The sequence below is a fragment of the Patagioenas fasciata genome, chromosome 25 (genome assembly GCF_037038585.1).
Source record: "Patagioenas fasciata isolate bPatFas1 chromosome 25, bPatFas1.hap1, whole genome shotgun sequence".
Classification (NCBI taxonomy): Eukaryota; Metazoa; Chordata; class Aves; order Columbiformes; family Columbidae; genus Patagioenas; species Patagioenas fasciata.
Window position 1 is genome coordinate 4,122,648 of NC_092544.1, and position 17,752 is coordinate 4,140,399.

At 52.6% G+C, this 17,752-nt stretch overlaps 2 protein-coding genes and 1 long non-coding RNA gene across 3 annotated transcripts; 2 read left to right on the top strand and 1 right to left on the bottom strand.

Moving 5' to 3' along the window:
- Positions 1-632: 632 nt before the first annotated feature.
- ELOA (elongin A) lies at positions 633-11,547 on the top strand. Its single transcript, XM_065857319.2, has 11 exons — positions 633-789; positions 4,428-4,484; positions 5,044-5,162; positions 6,023-7,238; positions 7,958-8,072; positions 8,467-8,622; positions 9,013-9,110; positions 9,369-9,549; positions 9,849-9,960; positions 10,233-10,384; positions 10,821-11,547. The coding sequence occupies exons 1-11, from the start codon at positions 718-720 to the stop codon at positions 10,880-10,882; spliced, it is 2,340 nt and encodes a 779-aa protein (XP_065713391.1). The 5' UTR covers positions 633-717; the 3' UTR covers positions 10,883-11,547.
- Positions 11,548-14,620: 3,073 nt separating this feature from the next.
- On the bottom strand, positions 14,621-16,844 carry LOC139825574 (uncharacterized). Its single transcript, XR_011735700.1, has 2 exons — positions 15,406-16,844; positions 14,621-14,803 (listed from the first exon to the last, which is right to left on the bottom strand). It is a non-coding gene; the product is annotated as an uncharacterized lncRNA (long non-coding RNA).
- PITHD1 (PITH domain containing 1) lies at positions 15,038-17,535 on the top strand. Its single transcript, XM_065857091.2, has 6 exons — positions 15,038-15,280; positions 15,451-15,494; positions 15,643-15,720; positions 16,350-16,454; positions 16,841-16,949; positions 17,152-17,535. The coding sequence occupies exons 1-6, from the start codon at positions 15,086-15,088 to the stop codon at positions 17,251-17,253; spliced, it is 633 nt and encodes a 210-aa protein (XP_065713163.1). The 5' UTR covers positions 15,038-15,085; the 3' UTR covers positions 17,254-17,535.
- The last annotated feature ends 217 nt before the right edge of the window (positions 17,536-17,752 follow it).

Here is a 17,752-nt window from a genome sequence, read left to right on the forward strand (position 1 = left end):
GACTTATCCACAGGCTGGGGCTGCTCCAGCTTTGCTGTTAAGCCTGGTTAGTCGGAGCCAGCTGACTGCTCTTACCACCTCTAAATTTACAGTGGGGTTTTCTGCAAGTCCTGACATGCTCGGGACACCAGAGGACAGGGAAGCAAAGGCTGCTGTGATGACCAGGCTGCTGCCAAGGCAATGGGGGGGCATCTGCAGGCCTGGCTCCCCTCCAGAGGGGTTCCCCCGGGCATCTGGGATGAGTTGTGGGGACATTCCCCTGGTGATGCTTTCCCTGTGCTGCTGTGGGAGCGAAGGGCTGGCAGCCATGAGCCCCCAACCTGGGCAGTTGTGCCCCTTCTCCTTTTGCCTTGGGCTGCAAATTAATTTAAAAAGCTACTTTATGCTCGTTCCCAATGCGCCGTGGTCGCTGGGAAGCAACAGGAATAGGCATGAAGCGACATTTGCCTGAGGAGGCGGCTCCGCGGCGGCCGCGCTCCCCCCAGCAGCGCTCTGCCAGCACTCAAGATGGCGCTGTCCACCACCTCTGCCAGGCCCCAAGATGGCGCCTTCCGAACTCTGCCCGTAGCCGCCATGGCCGCCACCGGTCAGCGCAACGGCTGCGCCGCTTCCGTTTCCTGCCCGTAGCCAAGATGGCGGCGGCGGTGTTCGGGAATCGCCGTGTGGCCAGCGGGCGGTGAAGCCGTTTCCGCTGCCGCGGCCTCTCCAGCAGTAAAAATGGCGGAGTCGGTGCTGGAAGTTGTGGGCAAGCTGCAGTCGCGGCTGGCGGGCAGCGCGGAGCCCAAGAAGGTGACGGGGGCGGCGGCGCGACCGGGGCTCCCCCTCCCCGGCGGGGGCGGCGCGGCGGGGCCGAGGGTCGGAAGGGCCCGAGACACCCCATGAGGGACAAGGGGAGCGGGGCCGGGCCTGCCCTGCCCTCCACCGGCTCCCATCGCGAAGTTTCCTGCCCGGCCGGGGCCGCGGTGCGTGGGGCGGGGCGGGCCCGCTGCCACCGGGCAGGCCCGGGGGGTTGTCCCCGTTGGGAGCCCCCGGCGCTGGGCTGGGCTCGCAGGCCCATCTGCCCCGCGGCCCCCCGGGGCATTGCGTGGTGTCCCCGGTGCTGTGCGTGGGGTCCCCGCGGGTCGGTGTGTGGGGTCCCCCCGTGGCCCATCGCGGGGTGCGGGGGGGGAGGCGGGCGAGCGGGCAACGGGAGAACTTGCCGGAAGAGTCTTGCCCTGGTGACGTGTTCGTGGTGGACGAGCCGCGGTCCCGGTGTGAGCCCGGGCGGGAGGTGACAGGTGCTGTGGCACCGAGGGGCCATGGCGAGGCCACCGCCATCAGCTGGGGTCAGAGCAAGAAACTGCCAAGTTTTAACTCTACCCTGGCACGGGTTCCCTCTTTGGCCTTGGGGGGTGTTGCTTGACACCTCTCACCCGTGTCCGTGTCCCAAACCCGCTGCCCACACAGCTGTCACAGTGACACGTCCTGCCCTGATCCAGCTTGTGCTGAGGTCTGTTCGGTGACGTTCGGCTGCGTGTTACTGACCCCAACTCTCCTGCTGGCCACGAGGATTCTGAGCCTGTTTTTTCAACTGAAATGTGCAATGAGGGTTTTGCTCGGGCGTGGGCCCAGCGCATGCTGTTGTCCCGTTCTCTAGGATGTCGTATTTTAAGGGGGAGCATCTGTTGCAACTATTTACAGGTGTTTGGTTCATGTTTAACTTAATTCAGATGAGGCAGTGGGGGCCGTGCAGCCGCTCTGCGCTCATCTAACTTTGTTTAACTGAGGCAAACGCCTGAAAACCGCTTGTTCTCCAAGATCTCCCACCACCCATGAAGAAGGACAGATACGGACACCGAAGCGCTCAAGTGCTGCCGCTGCCGCCCGGGTACCCCGCTCCAGCCAAGCTGGGGGCAAAGCGACAGGGGTTCTTGTTCCTTTTCTCACCTTCTCAGCTTAAACCAGAGCACGGTTTAACCGGTGGGACTCCAAAATGGAGCTGAGGAGTCAGTTCCAGGGGGTCTTGGGCTCCGTGGTGCTGAGAGCACACACAAGAACCGTGCACAGAGAATGAGTGCTCCTATTTCCTGACCCGTGTGTCAGCTCAGGGCAGTAACTGCTTGTCTGAGCTGCTCGGGCATTGTGAGGCTTCGGGCACTGTTTGCACAGGTTGACTCGTTCTCCAGTAACATTGAGCTGTTAAGTCGTGTCTTTCTCTGTTGATTCTACAGTTTTGCAAGCGCAGGGAGAGGCGGTAAGCGCTGGTGAGCTGTTACTGGCCAGGGTAGTGACTCTAAACCTTTCCTCCTCCCCAGCAGAAAGGTCCTGTGTGAGCTGTGCTCTTATTTCCGATACCTTTGCAGCTGTATCTTCGGAAGTGTTAGTGTTTCTAGGCTTGAATTTAATTGCTGTTACCTTGTCTTGATAGATCCTGTATCTTCTGAGCATCTTCCCATATCAGAAAATGGCTTTGGGCTCTTCTGCTACATCTGGACAAATCCAGGGCACTCCTGGGCGATACACACACCTTACACCATTTTCAGTCTTTGTTTTTCTTACCTTGTCCATTTGACACCTTTTATCATTAACGTGAAAGAATAATATTTGCCCGGTATCATGTACAACTCTATATTGCCTTGCCAAAAGGTGTTAAGTATTAATATTGCCTTGGGGTGAAAATTTGGCTGATGGCGCAGAACGGTATGAGTGCTGCTGTAATTATTTGGAAATGGTGTTTTTTTCCAGCAGAGAAGATACAAACTCTGCAGGACTGAAGGAAGAAAGAGGGTAAGGGAAATATGAACAAGGAGCATTTTCACTAAGAGGATGGGGCCAGGCTGTGCTGTAGTCATTTGATAATTACCGTGTGTCGTTAGCATTAGAATGGCCTGGCTGACTTCTTTTAGAGAAAGTTTTATTTAATAGGAGTAGCTTGTTTTCTATGTTGGAGCTGGAACTAAGTGAAGTTCTTACGGTTTGTGGCTGATTGACTGAAACTCTACCCCGTGCTGGGCTGGTTTAGCTTTTCCGTATCTGTTTCATCTGCTATCTGGCAAGACACAAGCCCTGTGTTTTCTGTCTCCTGCCCAGCCGCCTGTTTCTCGTAGGATTTGTAGGATCTGGGTTATTTCTGAGCTGAGCTGCCAGATCTGAGTCAGCTTGGCTGATTGGAGCCGAAGGCAGCGTAGTTTCTGTAGGAAACACAGATCAGTACGAGTTCTTTAGCCTCGCTGTGTCGGAGTTGTCTTGTTTTGTCTGTCTCATGTATGTGGACCTGAGGTTTTGCTGTGCTGTACAGACACGGCTCCCAAATATATCCCTGCTCGCATATTGGACAGCAGCAACAAGCAGAGGTTTTGATCTCTTAGGCCGCCAGATAAGTGCATTGCTGATGACACAGGTAATGAAAACGCCTTGTTTCCCGACAGCATCATTTGGAGATTGGGCTGGGAAGTCTGCTCAGCTCAAGCTGTGTTAACGTTTCTAATGAACGTGCAAGTGTAAAAGCTCGGTAAAGCGACACTCAGGCAAAGGGGGGTGTGTGGTGGCCTCTTGGAAAGCCAGCTCTTGCTTTTTTTTGTAAGATGCGGAGTTTTCCCACCATTGACTGCAGTGGGTGTGGAATAAATGAAATGAACTTATTTCCTTCAAAATGAAGGAAACCACTAAACCTCTCCAATCCCTGCATGGTGGAAGTGGGGTGATTGAATAGCTTAGACCCTCAGTGCTAATCTGAGCATGAGCACAGTGCTTTAAAGACAAGATGTTCAGGATCAAGGACGGCTCTTTGTGGCGTACAGCACAGCAGCGCTGAACAAAGGCTGTAGAGGGGCTGGAATAACGGGAATGCTGACGGGGCTGCTCAGTGGCTATAGCTGAGCTGAGGGAAACCGTGTGAGGGGCAGCGGTGCTGTCAGACCTGTGCTGGAGCTGTAAAGTCAGTAGAGATCTCGGTGGAGCGATGTCCCGAAGCACACGGGTGGCAGGTTCCCTATAGATCTTTAAGAGCATCTTCCTTCCCTCCCTGCCTGGGTTGCAAAACTTCAGAAAGGACTCTTTATTTTCCCCCCCCAACTCTCAACAAGGGATGCGATTCTCAGCGCTACCTCCTGAGAGTCACAAGCTCCCGAGTCCTTTCTTCCCCTTGCTGTGCTGCCGAGTAGCGTGCGTGTTCCTGATGCTTTAAGCCAGAACGAAGCTGCCATCCTCTGTGAAGAATGCATTCATATTCAAGTTTAAATGCTGGTTTAAAATTTTCACATGGGCCCTCATTTGCAAAGAGGCCACAATTTCTATAGAGCTGTCCCTCGCGTTTGGTGTCTCGGGAGCTGGATTTGGAGCAGCACAGCAGCTGGCTGCCACTTGGCTCTAACAAGCTCTCTTCCTTTTTAATCACAGCACGCGGTTCCGTATGACAAGTCTGAACACTTTCCTTCTTGTCTCTGCAGCTGCTGAAAAGTCTGAAGAGGCTGTCGGAGTTGCCCATCACAGTTGACATTCTGGTGGTAAGAGCTGCGAAATCTCTCGCGCTTCTCATCGCGTCTGTCGAGTCCCAGGGTAACTGTCATGGAAAAGCTGCTTTCCCTGGAATGGGGTGCGTTGCGTCAGCCACCTGCTCCAGCCTGGTGTCACGGGCATGGTTGTGTCAAGGTTCTGAGACTCCAGTAACTGGGAGGAGTGTGTCAGAGCAAGTGTGAAGCCGTGGAGGACAGTTTGTCATCCTCGGCTCCTCCAAAAGATTAGCACTTGCCTGAGATATGAGAGCCGGAGCAGTTCCTAACGATAACTGAATCAGAATGAAGTGCTAATCCTTACAATTATTAGAGACTTCTGTCTTCAAGCTTACCAACAGTCATGGTAAATACTAACTTGGTTTATCAATACAAATAATTAATGTTTGACTAAGGCAGAATTAAGTCATCGTTGATTTACAGAACCGTTAGATCAAGGAAGTTTTTCTGCTAGGTAGCGGGTTGCTTTATTCCCTTTGTAGGAAGCTTAGTAGAGGGGATAATTTTAACTCGTTTTGCTGAGATTAATTAATGTCTTGTCTCTCCCCTGAAGGAGACGGGCGTTGGGAAGACTGTGAACAGTTTACGGAAACACGAGCTCGTAGGAGACTTTGCGAAGAACCTCGTAGCGCGGTGGAAGAAGCTGGTGCCGGTGTCCCAAGAGGCAGACCGGTGAGTGGAGCCGTTCAGTTATCTTCCATGGATAAGCTTTGTTATATTTCTGCAGTGATGATAAACTTCTCTGACCAAGGAAACAAAGTGAAGGCTCTGGAAAAACTTGTAACATGAGCGTGCAACTCTGCATGGGGATTTTTGGCCTGTTTTGGCATTAACTCGCTGCCTCTGCGAGCCGCAGAGCGTCAGGTTGCTGACGGCTGCAGTTTTGCCTGAAAGTAGGGACCAATTTTCAAGAATTTGTAGTTTGATGAAGAGATTAACAGTAGATGCCAGAAAAGCACCTTTAATAAAGCAAGAGATACAATCTGCTCGCTTCCCGTTTTGTGATGCTAAAGACAGGAAATTTAGGCCCAAGCAGAGGAAGTGGCTTGCTTTGAAATGAGGATTTAATGTGCAAAACTCCGATGGAAACTGAAAGTTGACGCTAGCGAGCGTGTTGTGGTAACAGAGCTGTGTTGAACTCAGCAATGAGATAGTTTAGGTGCGGGTGATAAAGATGCGGTTATTGATGATAATTTGGCTGTGGGATCCCTGCGTGTTTACCTGGCAAACCGGGGGACGCGTTTCCCGTTACACCACAGGGTGTGCAGGCACTGAGGAGTCTGTGTGCATCTTTCTCTGCTTCCCAGTGAACTGTCAAGTCTCTAGTCCTAATAAAAATCAATTCATGCAGTTCCTAAATCCCTGAACGTTGCTGTGCCTGAGAGAATTAGTGTTATTCTTGCCACAAAACTACCAAATACAACCTCAGTCTTCTGTATGGGAGGTTCCCATCTATACAGTCGGTGCGGAGTGGCTCTTCTCATTCATATTGGAAGCTTTAATCTCGCTGTTTTGTTTTCTTACCCCTTCAGAAATAACCTGGAATCTGAAGACCGTGACTACGAGAGGAGCAGCTCAAGCAAAAGGCATCAAGAATCCTCCCTCAGAGAGGATGAGGAACCCGACCAGGACTATTCAGAACCCTTCCAGCCATCCTGCAGCCAGTCCTACAGCCCAGATCAGAGGGAAAAGAAGTCCAAAAAGTATCCCAGGCCTGAGAGAGCCCAGGAGACTTATGGCTACAGCAGCCATGAGGGGAAGGGTTGGGGTAGATCTTCCCCAGCGCTCTCTTCAGATGAGGAATACTCGGACTATGGACAAGCTGTGTCACCTGAGCCAAGCGAGAGCCCTCAGGATTTGTACACAGACCCTTACGCTTCTGAGGAGCAGGAAGAAGCGATGGTATTTAATCAGAAAGCCGGCAAAGGCCCCAGCTTTCAGGAGAAGCTGGGGGGAGGCCGGGACAGGAACTCTGGTGAGTTCTGCAGCAAAGGGAACGCGAGTCAAAGCAAAGAGCACAAGTCTTCTCACAAGAAGCGGCGACTCGATGGCAGAGGGGAGGACAGGAGCGCTGCCTGCAGCCCCGAAAAATTGCACAAGGGCTCTTTCAAAGAGCAGCTCCGAGAAGCCCCCGTGGCAGGGGGCAGCAAGGAGAAGCAGAGGATGCCGGATGGTGCCAAGAAGGAGAAGAATCGAGAAAGCGGCACCTCCAGAAAGGAGAAGTTGCACGTGTCGCTGCACTCGGAAGAGAATTTGGACAACCACGTCAAGAAGCAAAAACACCGGGACTCTGAAAAAAGCAAATTGGAAAAGCCCAAGCCGAGCCCGGAGCCATCTAACACAGAGCGGGAGAAAAGGAAAGCTGAGAGCGACTTGTCGAATCGGGTTAAAGAAAAGGGGGTTTCTGGGAGCTTAAAATCTTCAGAGGGGAAGCGCAAAGTTTCTGATGGGGACAAAAAATCGATGGGTTTCTCCTCAAATTCTGGAGAGGGGGAAGCGGAGGATGAATTTGAACAACCCACGATGTCCTTCGAGTCGTACCTCAGCTACGACCAGCCCCAGAAAAAGAAGAAGAAAGTGGTCAAACCCGCTGTGCCAGCTGGGGAGAAAGAGCAGGGGCACAGCAAACAGAACGGATCCAAAGCCAGCACCAACAGCTCGAGCTCAAGTCGGAAAAGCCCAAGCCACAAGAGAACAAGTGAGAAAAAGGCAGAGAAAAAGGTCCCGGAGCCTCCTAAACCAAACAGGGTAAGATTTTGAAGGGTTTTGGGAGGGAGAACCGAGGTTACAGTGCAGCTGGTTCTAGAAGACAAAACTTCTTTTGCGAAAGCATGAAAAATGAGCAATATTTCTGTACATATTCATTGCCACATGGGTGCCAGAGCTGTGTATATAAATAGGGACTAATGTGTAAAGCTTAATCTTTTCACTCAACTTTGAAGCACTTTGCTCTTCAAGAAGTGTTTTTATAATCTTAGCAGCCTTTTAAAACCCTGCTTTGCACCTCGCCATTCTAATAAGTGCCTCATGTCAAGGTTTTAGGTTTGCCTCAGTTCCTGAGGTTTGTGTCTCCTCCACCACTGCAGTGTTTTGTGCAGGAGGAGAAGAGGCAGAACAGGTACCTGAGTGTTTGAGGTCAAGGAGATATTTCTGCCAGCTTTCTCTTCTGGTTTTTCTCTAGTTCTTTGCATTGTTAATCTGACCTGGGTTCTTGCCAGAGGCATTTAGCACTGAACCCGGTAGGTTAAAGGTGTGGGTGGCTCTTGCTGGAGGGTGCTGTGTGATTCAGATCCCAAAGTTTGGCTTCTTTGTATCGACAGCTTAGGCACAGTCACAGAGGCTGTTTCCTGGTGCAAGACGATCAGCATTGGACGTCTAATTCAACATATCACACCTAATGTTCTTTGTATAGGATGTAACATACTGTATTCTCAGCTCACTTGCATGTCCATCCTCTCTCCTTCCAGATACTTTTAGATGTGGTACCAACATTACCAGACATCCCACTGCCGCCGATCCAGGCCAACTACCGCCCTCTTCCTTCCATCGAATCCATTATGTGCTCCCAGACCAAACGGAAAGGTGCGTTGGGCAGGAAAATAGGTCTGAGATGGGCAGGAAAATAGGTCTGAGATGGGCTCCGGCCGCTGTTGGTGGGACGGAGTGGGTGCTGGCTGGGTTCAGGTCTTGCTGTTGGGGTCTGGTGTCCTGCCTCTCATGCCCAGAGCCTCAGTGTAAGAGAAAAAGTGGCTTTTTGCCCACATGCTCCAGCAGAAATAAGGAAGATCCTTTGCTGACCCTTCCCGGGGCTTGAACTTTGCGTTTGCCCTTCATGAATGAGGTTGCAGGTCTCTGAGAGAAGACCTGACCCTTGAGGTTGCTTCTGGGTGACTCTGATTTGTGTCTCCCGCACTATTCATCAGGGTGGGCTCTTTTTTCTCTGTTCCCTTCTTACTCCAAGTCTTTCACTTCACAGCCGTGTCCTCGCCGGTTGAAGAGAGCGAAGCAGGTTTTACAGGCCGCCGGTTGAATTCCAAGATGCAAGTGTATTCAGGCTCGAAAACCGCCTACCTCCCAAAGATGATGTCTCTGTATCAGCAATGCATCCGAGTCCTCAGCAACAACATCGACTGTAAGAACCTTTCCTCATCTCTCTTAAAATCAAGTTGCGGGGATACTGCAGTCTCAGTAACTTGTCTGTATATATCCCTGCAGCATGTGAACAGTTCCCCTGTGTCTCAGGGCAAGCTAACTAATATGGGATAGATGCCACTGAAAGCTCGGGTGCTGCGGGAACCAGCACCCAGCGTGCTTTCAGGGAATGAAAATAGTGGTAAAAACAGAAAGCACTTCTTAACTTGGAGTTACTGGTGGCTTGCTAAAGCTATTGTACGTCCGGCTCCTTTCCCCATCCCTTCACATTGCGTAGTCTCGTGCAGCACTGTGTTATTTTCAAGCTGTCAAACCCTTTCCTTGGCGAGGAAGGAGGAGGATAAACACTCTGCATCTTGTTTCTTTCTAGCGATCTACGAAGTGGGTGGTGTCCCTTTCACAGTGCTGGAGCCGGTACTGGAGAAATGCACCCCCGAGCAGCTGTATCGCATCGAGGAGTGTAACCATGTGAGTGCCTTGGGCTGGGGAAGGGCTGGTGACATGCGGGAGTGACGTTAAGTACTCAGCTGCAATAGCAGAATAGGAAAGAATAACAAGAGGTGGCTTTTGCTAGTCCTGAGTTCCTGAATTTGCCGTCTGCCCGTGTCCTGCTGCGCGTTGGCCCCAAAGTGTTTTGTCCTCTGGTATCCCAGTGTCACTGGTGCTGAGGGAGAAGGGGGTGAAGGCGTTGGGAGGGATCCCAGCTCACGTGTGGGTTTGCTTCAGGTCCTCGTTGAGGATACGGATCAGCTGTGGCACAATCACTGTCTCCGAGACTTCAAGAACGAGAAGCTGGAAGAGTTTGAGTCCTGGCGGGAGATGTACCTTCGACTTCACAACGCGCGAGAGCAGCGGCTGCTGATGTTGGCGCGGAACATCGGCTCAGCTCACGCCAACAAACCCAAAGGTAAAGGAGGGCTGAATGATCAGAGAGGGGCCTGGGGGTGCTGCCTGGGGGGTATCTTTAGTGGGGAAGGTCTTTTGGAATGACTGGTGTAAATCTAGTCCAGTTTAGGCGCTGCTTAGCTCTCTGTTCCGTGTTGTGACTGCAAGAGGTTCAGGCCTTAGGGAGGAGGCTGTCACCAGAGCTTTGGGAGGGATGGACTGAGGAGAGCTGGTTGGATCTTGCTGACATAAAACAAGCACTGAGGAGCCTCCTTTGCAGTAAGTTGGGTCTCAGCAATGTTTTCCTCTGGCCTCCTACAGGTAGAGTGGCCAAAATGGCATTTGTGAACTCTGCAGTGAAGCCCCCTCGGGATGTACGAAGGAGACAAGAGAAGTTTGGAACTGGAGGACCTCTTCTGCCAGGGAAGACCAAGTGAGTGGTTCTCTTTAGGGCCTCTTTTCCTGGGGATTCCTGCCAGCTTCCCCCTGAGGCTCAGCATCCCGGCAGGAGAGGATCCTGCGTGTCTGGAAGGTTCTTTTGCAGTGAAACTTGTGACTATTACAGCTTCTTTCTTGCTGGGAAGTGTGGAGATCCTGATCACTGCTGGTTCCACACTGGTGTTAACACGTGTGGCTTGTGTCTGAAGAATTGCACCAAACCACAGTGACTCCTTTACTGAAATGTCCGTCCCATCTCTGTTTCAGAATAAAACCAGTCCTGTACACGTCTAGCAAAAGCCACACTCGTGTGAGCGAGGAGCAGTCCTATGACGGGCCCAGCACCAGCAGCGCCCATTCTGCCCCATCTTCAGGTAGCACCTTCTCCTCCTACGACCCCAGGAAACCGCCAGTGAAGAGTAAGTACAAACCGCAGCGCATCCACGTGGCCTTCTTTACAAATACACGAATCTGCTGCTTCTGCTGTCAAAAATCCAGGCTGTGCAGGAGGGTTGGTGCAAGAAAAAGTGCGGGGAAACATCTGATTCACCGTGCTGGCTGTATCAGTCTGTCCTAACAGTGAGGCAGCAGCTCTGCCTTTCCCCTTCTGTCATCTTCCTCTATCTGTCCAGCTGCAGTGGAACTGTAGCGCAGCTCCCTCGGGAAGGACGCAGGGAGAGATTCACAGAGATCATGTTCTGGCAGCGCAGAGAGCAGAGTGGGCTCTGCTCAGTGTGTGACCTGGAAATCGATGCTCACACCTGCCTTGCCTCGGCTTTGTGACCGCTGCTTTCATTTTTTTTTTTAATATATATATATTTGTGTGTTGTGTTTTGTTTTGTTTTCTTTCTGCAGAAATCGCGCCCATGATGGCAAAGACTATCAAAGCTTTCAAAAACAGGTTCTCTCGGAGATAAGTTTGCAGTGCAGATCTGGGACTTTCCCCCTCGCTGGGGAGTGGCACTGAAGGGGGAGACGGTACCAAACAGCCCTTTGCTTTGAACTCTTTGGAGACTGCAGCTGCGGGGAGAAGCTTCGATCTGCACAAGACGACAGCACAGTATTTTAATCTTTTATTCTGGTTCCTCTCTCAGTGTCAAGCCCCCCCTATTTTTTCCCCCCCTGCCCTTAACATCCTGTTTTTAGCTTTGTCATCCGTCAAAAGAAGGGTGTATAGAATCTCCTGACACGAGAAAATGTGAAGTCTTGGCACCTGCTGAGAGTGGAAGATCCAGAGACTATTTACTATTTAACCTCTTAATAAATTATAAAATGGTTTTAATTAATATTTTGCCCTTCTATCCCGCTGGTATTATTTATGTCACTCCCAGTAGTCTCTGCCCCCCCAGTCCAGTGCACGGGGCAGCCCCTTGGTGACTGGAATCCATCTGAGTGGATGCTGGGTGTCATGGGCGTCTTTCCTCATCATCTGGTACCTGTTGGGCCCAACGTCCCACCTGGACTCTCTGGGACAGGTGGCACCGGTGGCCTGTCTGCTCATCGGTCCTTTGGCAAGCACATGGAGTCCCGAGGCTTTGCGCTCTAATGATGTATGTTAATAAAATCGTAGCTCTCAACCTTCTCTCTGCTGTTACTGTAGATCTTGTTCAGACGCTTACGTTGTCGTGCAGGGACGCCAAGAGCCGTTGGGGACTTTTTATCTGCTGCTGTTGTCTACTGGGCTACTGGGAATAAAACTATGAGGGGTTTGGGGAGAAATTTTACCATGCATTAAGTCAGATTTTAACTTCTTTTTTTGAGAGGGGGACTTTGCCTCTGAAATTAAAACCAGTTTTTAAATATCAATGAAGGTGTCAGTTTGCCTTTTTTAGTGGAAAGAAGGAATACTTTTATCTTGGTTTTCTGTGTGGAATTGGGAAGGATTTATTTCCAGTTTGGAAGCTGGTGCTTAAATCCTGTCTTTTCCCTGTATGTTTTCCTCTGGAAAAAGCAAGGATTTTAGTCTCTGAACCTGAAACCACTTGACTGGGGTCGGAGAGGAGGGAATAACAGAATGTGGTTTGGTTTTTATGCATGTCCTGCGTAGCAGGAGTTCCCAAAGCTTGGCTGTACTTGGTGTCTGAGGAACCGGAGCTCTGGAGGGAAAGGGTGTGAGATGTGACCTGGTGGAGCACGAGTGTTGCACGAGGTGTGTGATTTCAGGGGGACTCGCAGCAGCGAGCGAGCAGCTGGACGCAACGGGGCACTCGCTGTTCAAAGTGAAGCCTTATAGCGGTGAATGTTTCTACCTGTGGGTTATGTTGGTCTCAAAAATAAACTCAACCCAAGGTGGTGCGAGCAGAGGATGGAGCTGGTTAGACCCAGGTCGTGTGGCGAGGGACACGGCCCCTCTGTTAGTGCTTAGGGGTCTGACTGGATCGAAAGGGGAGATCCTCCCGTTCCAAGCCATATTTGCTGCCCTAGGACTTGGCTGCGCGGGTGGAAAAGGTGCCAGTAGCGGATGCTGTTGGTGGTGGCAGCTTTTGGGAAGTTCTGCTGGGTTTCTGTGGCTGCCAAATGCCGAAGCAGTGGAGCTGTCTGTGCGCGCTGACTGGGGGAAACGTTGCTGTGAAGAAAGAGCTCTAGAAAAATCCCTGTATGCCTCTGGTTTCTGTTGGTTTCTTTCTTCCCTTTTCTCCTTTTTTTTTTTTCTTCTTAATTTTAAACCATTCTGAACACCCGTCTCGTGTTTACTTGGTCTGTTCTTCTCTTATTTTGAAGGTCTTGGAAAAATGTTCTCAGACTCTCACGTGCTGTAAGTTCATTACAGTCCCAGATGCTTTAGTGTTACCGTGCAGCATTTCAGTGTGTGTTGTGCTGTAAAATAATGGCTCCTTACTCTTGCGTTGTTGCTGTATTTAATTTTGCTGTACTTTTAATTAGATAACAATATATTATCTTGTGCTGACTGTTGTGCTACCGTTTATTTCTCCCTGCACTGGGGGTAGGGGCAGAGGGCAGAGAAGCGGAGTCTGGCATTGTCTTCAGGCCCCAATGGATCTGGGTGAGGCCCGAGAACAATCTCGGGCACCGCTAAACTGCCACTTAATTAATGCCACAGCTACGTAATTAGACGTGGGTATTTCCCAAAGCGTTGCTGTTATGGGGTGATGCATCTTCCTTCTCGGAGCAGCCTGTTTGTGCTGAGTGGGTCCCACTGCCCTTCCCTTGGCTCAGGCACCAAAACCACGCAGACAGAAGCGGCACCAACAGAGTTACGTCCATGAGACACGAACTAAGCCAAGTCTGGGGTAAAAGTGCTCGTTCTGTTCCCAGTCTCAGTGCCCAGGGTGTTAAGTTGTGCAATTTTTCTGTGCTGCGCAAAGGAACGGAGCAGAGCTGCCTCTTCCCCCTTTGCTGCCCCGCTGGTGTTGGGATAAGGAACACGGGCAGGAGGGCGAGTGACTTTGACTTGCATTTGTATTTTGGTCCCAACTCTGTACATACAATTTTTTATGTTCCCCCTTTTTTTTTTTTTTTGTGGTAACTAAGATGAATATTTTAATTAGATAAGTTATATGAAAAGAGAACAATCATGTCTCAATAAAAGCCAAACACTGGACCGTGTCTGCTCGTTCTTTTCTGTCTCTGAGCAATTAATGTTTAACACACCAGGTCCCAGCTCCCGTCCCTGCTCCTGGCTGGAACCAGCCCCAAGTTTAAACCCCAGGAGCTGTCCTTGGCGCTGCTGAGAAGCAGATTTGCTCTCTTCCTGCCAGCGCAGCCCGACGTTCCCCGGGGTCCGCCCGGGGCCGGGCTGGGGCCGAGCTCCCTCCCCGGGGTGAACCGGGGGTGTCTCGGTTCACCGGGAGCCGTGCTGGGCGCGACGTGTTCGGCGGCGGTGGGCGGGGCGAGAGTGAGGTGGGCGTGGCGGAGCGCGATGGGCGTGGCGTCAGGATTGATGTGGGCGGGGCGTCGAGAGTCGGTGGGCGGAGCGGACAAGATGGGCGCGGCCTCAGGAGCTGTGGGCGGGGCGAGAGTGTGATGGGCGGGGCGGTGAGAGTCGGTGGGCGGGCCAGAGCGCGACGGGCAGGGAGTTACGACGCTGTGGGCGGGGCGAGAGTGCGAGGGGCGGGGCTACATCCGTATATAGGTGTAGTGGGCGTGGCCACAGTGCAGTGGGCGGGCTATGTCGGTGCTGTTGATAATGTTGATCCACCTATATTAACTTGTGCCCTTTCAGAACAGAACTGTAAACTCAGAGTGCTCACAGAATCCCAGAATGTGAGGGGTTGAAGGGCCCTGGAAAGCTCATCCAGTGCAATCCCCCCATGGAGCAGGAACACCCAGCTGAGGTTCCACAGGAAGGGGTCCAGGCGGGTTTGAATGTCTGCAGAGAAGGAGACTCCACAACCTTCCTGGGCACCCTGGGCCAGGCTCTGCCACCCTCACCAGGAACAAGTTTCTTCTCATATTTAAGTGCTCAAAGACTTGCTTTTGAATAGAATATGCTTAAACTGGCTGTCTTGAAAAGAATGGCTGTGAAGACTTACAGCAGCTAAATGGCCGGATGTAATTTCAATGAATGGAGACAGAGAGAAGATCAGCATAAAACCAGCAATGATAGACCAGAGACACTCACCTAAAGCCTATGGAGACCCAAAAAAGGTGTCATGTGGGCTTAGCAATTGGACAACCAGACCAAACAGCCTGGATATTCTCCAACGGGAGGGTCTTTATCTGGCCATAATCATATAATCAATGAAGAAACTTTTCATAATCAGAAAGAGTGCAGGCGTGGGCAAATGAGAGCAGCAAATCCAGCACTGACACAGTGTCAGAGCTTGTACAGGCAACGAACGTGCTCACAGATCTCGCTCAGTAGTTTACACACCATTCTGAAATGAGACACTGATTTAGTTGCACAGTACGGACCGTCACTTCACACAACTTGGAGGAATAAAGCAAACCAATAATGCTCATATTCAATACAGGTGGGGCGGGGCGACAGTGTGCTGGGCGGGGCGGCGGCAGCGCGCAGGCGCCATGGGCGGGGTGACACGGTTTGGTGGGCAGGGCGACAGTGCAGTGGGCGTGGTTTCCCTGCGCGGTGGGCGTGGTTTCCCTGCGCGGTGGGCGGGGCGGCGGCAGCACGCAGGCGCGGTGGGCGTGGCGCGGCCATGGCGCACGGGCACGGGCATTGCTGCTGCTGCGGGGAAACGGCGGCGGCGATCGGCGGGGACCCGGAGCGGGGCGCGGCCTGGGGGCTCTACCTGCGCATCGACCGGCAGCGCCTACAGTGCCTCAACGAGCGCCGCGAGGGCAGCGGCGCGCTCGTCTTCCGCGCTTGGGAGGAGCGCGGTGACCGCACACAGGTGGGGCCGGGACGGGGCCTGCGGCGGAGAACCGGGCGGCGCGGGGCGGGAACCAGCGGGGTATTGTGGGTCTCTCCGAGGGCGCCCACCGTGTTCTCCCAGCCCCCGGTGCGACCCTCGTGTACCTGCACAGCCGAGTTCGCCCTGACCGGCTTCGCTTTTCTCTCCAGTTCGTAGAAAGCGATGATGACGAGGAGCTTCTGTTTAACATCCCGTAAGTTCCTTCCCCGAGCTCCTCCGGCATCGGTTCGGCTGCTGGCAGGGCTCCTTCCTCGCCTTTACGCTCCCGGGAATGAGGCACGGAACCGGGGCTGATTTGGGGAGAATGAAGGTGAAAACACCACTCCTGCATCTCTCGAAAGGTTTACGGGAAACGTCAAATTAAAAGGAGTGATTGTGATGGGAGAAGATGACGATACGCATCCAGCGGAGATGAGGCTGTGAGTAAAACGAGCATTACCTTTGCTGGAGCCTAAACAGAACTAATTAACTCGTAGCTAATGAGAGCGATGATTCTGGTGCCTGAGCACCCAGCGAGGTGCGTGGGGTGGGGGAGCAGCGTTTCCCTGTGTCACCTCTGTCCTTCCAGCGGCCCAGGAGGGAAAAATAAACTGTAACTTGTATGGGGATGAGCAAGGCTGCTTGCTGCCTTCTCTAGAGAAACGGGGCACTGATTTTAATTAGAACATTTGGGTGAGATGCTGTGCTGGGAAGATGTATTTTTTAATCCAAAAGGAAAGAGTATTGAGTACTTTGCAATTTTTGCTTGTGGGGGAAGAAATGCACCTTGATGGAGGCCTCATTGTCCTTGGTCTCCAGTGTCCTGGGCTCTGGATCTGTATCTCCCAAGCTTTGTTTCTTGCTTTTCCTTGTGGTTTTTTCAGGGTTTTGGATATTCTGGAATGTGCTGATACTTTGTAGTGACGTTGGTATCTTCTCCCTCAGAAATCAAAGCAAATGCAGTTTCTTACTGTTGAGAAGAAGCCAGGCAGTGCTAATGGATGGTGAGGAAACCAATTAGCTGAGCTGTGTGTTAATAACTCCCTGGGTTTCCTCTGTCTCTTCCCAGGTTCAAGAACATTCCTCACATGTCCTTCGATGATGCAGGCAGGGAACCCGACCAGACGTTCAGCCTGAACCGGGACCCGCGGGGCGAGCTGGAATACCCCACCAAGTACGGCGTGGGGACGCGGGGGCTGCTCCTTCTGAGCACGGGTGCTGAGCTCCATCATCCTGCACACATGCTGCTGCATTTTAGGAAGGGGTTAGCAGGGGGCAGGTCCTTCCCTTGTCATCTCAGAGCTGCCCACAGTAGAATTTGCATCCACGGCTCCATCCTGCCCTTGGGGGTGCAAGCTCTGGTCTGAAAACATCCTTCCCAGAGCCAGGGGGGTGCCTGTGCCTGCAACTCAGGAATTTTGGGGTGCAGAATCATCCCAGTGTTGCGTCCCATGCTGCTCCAGCCCCCTCAGTCTTTTGCTCCCAAGTCTTTCTTGAATTCGGGTAGGAGCAACATGTGGTACAGCAGCCTGGCTCCACTTTCAGCGCGTTTTCTTTCAGAATTGCCCGTTTCTCCAATGTTTACCACCTCTCCATCCACTTTCCGAAGAACTTTGGAGCAGAGACAACGAAGATATTTTATATAGGCCTGAAAGGAGAGTGGACGGAGGTGGGTGAGAGCAGAGATGAGTGAGACTGTGCAAACAGTGTGAAAAGGGCTTGAAATCATAGTTTAAGTTGAGCTCTAGGGGTGAGGGTTCTGTGGATGGAAGGTCTGTGATGGAAAAATCCATAAGCTGGGAACCTGCTCAGCTGTTTTAGGAGGGACTTGAGTTCTGTTCTCTGGACTAACACGTTTAATCTGAACTCAGGCTCATCGCCACGAGGTCACCATCTGCAATTACGAAGCATCGGCGAACCCGGCCGATCACAAGCTGGAACAAATCACCCCCCAGACTCACTTCATCTCCTAAGGGCGCGGTTGGAACCTCCCCGAGGCCCTGGCACCAGCGCACGGACGTGAGGGGCTGAGTCGGACAGAAACGCCTTCCTGAAGCGCTGGAGAGGGTTGGATCAGCTTTACGTTTCGGTCTTCGCCTCGGAAAACCGGGTGTGCGGTGCCCGTGCAGAGGCGGCCGCTGAGGGCAGCGGGTGGTGGGTCCCGCGGAGCTGCTCTCGGAACGGGACACTCGGTCTTTAGGCAGCGCCGGGACCGTTTACGTCTCCGCCTGATAATAAAACGCGTGAGGTGCAGAGCTGTGGCCTGTTCCCGTTAACGTGGGGCGGCCCCGCGGGGAGCGTGAGGCGGGGAGGGGGCGAATGGGGAGGCGGGAAGGGGAGGCGGGGCCGCTCTGGTGACAATGGAGGAGCGGGGCCGCCCGCGGCCTCTCCCCGTTAACCTCAAATAAACTCCCGTTAACCTCCCGCCGTTCCCGCCGCGATCGCTTCAGCCCCGCTCACAACGGCCGCCCC

Bases quoted from the DNA above. Each gene is read 5' to 3' on its own strand.
- PITHD1 (XM_065857091.2), top strand. From the start codon at position 15,086: ATGGCGCACGGGCACGGGCATTGCTGCTGCTGCGGGGAAACGGCGGCG. The intron at 15,721-16,349 runs GTGAGTAAAACG...GTCTCTTCCCAG, and splicing joins CATCCAGCGGAGATGAGGCT to GTTCAAGAACATTCCTCACA. The intron at 16,950-17,151 runs GTGGGTGAGAGC...ATCTGAACTCAG, and splicing joins TGAAAGGAGAGTGGACGGAG to GCTCATCGCCACGAGGTCAC.
- ELOA (XM_065857319.2), top strand. From the start codon at position 718: ATGGCGGAGTCGGTGCTGGAAGTTGTGGGCAAGCTGCAGTCGCGGCTG. The intron at 8,073-8,466 runs GTGCGTTGGGCA...TTCACTTCACAG, and splicing joins CTCCCAGACCAAACGGAAAG to CCGTGTCCTCGCCGGTTGAA. The intron at 9,550-9,848 runs GTAAAGGAGGGC...GGCCTCCTACAG, and splicing joins TCACGCCAACAAACCCAAAG to GTAGAGTGGCCAAAATGGCA.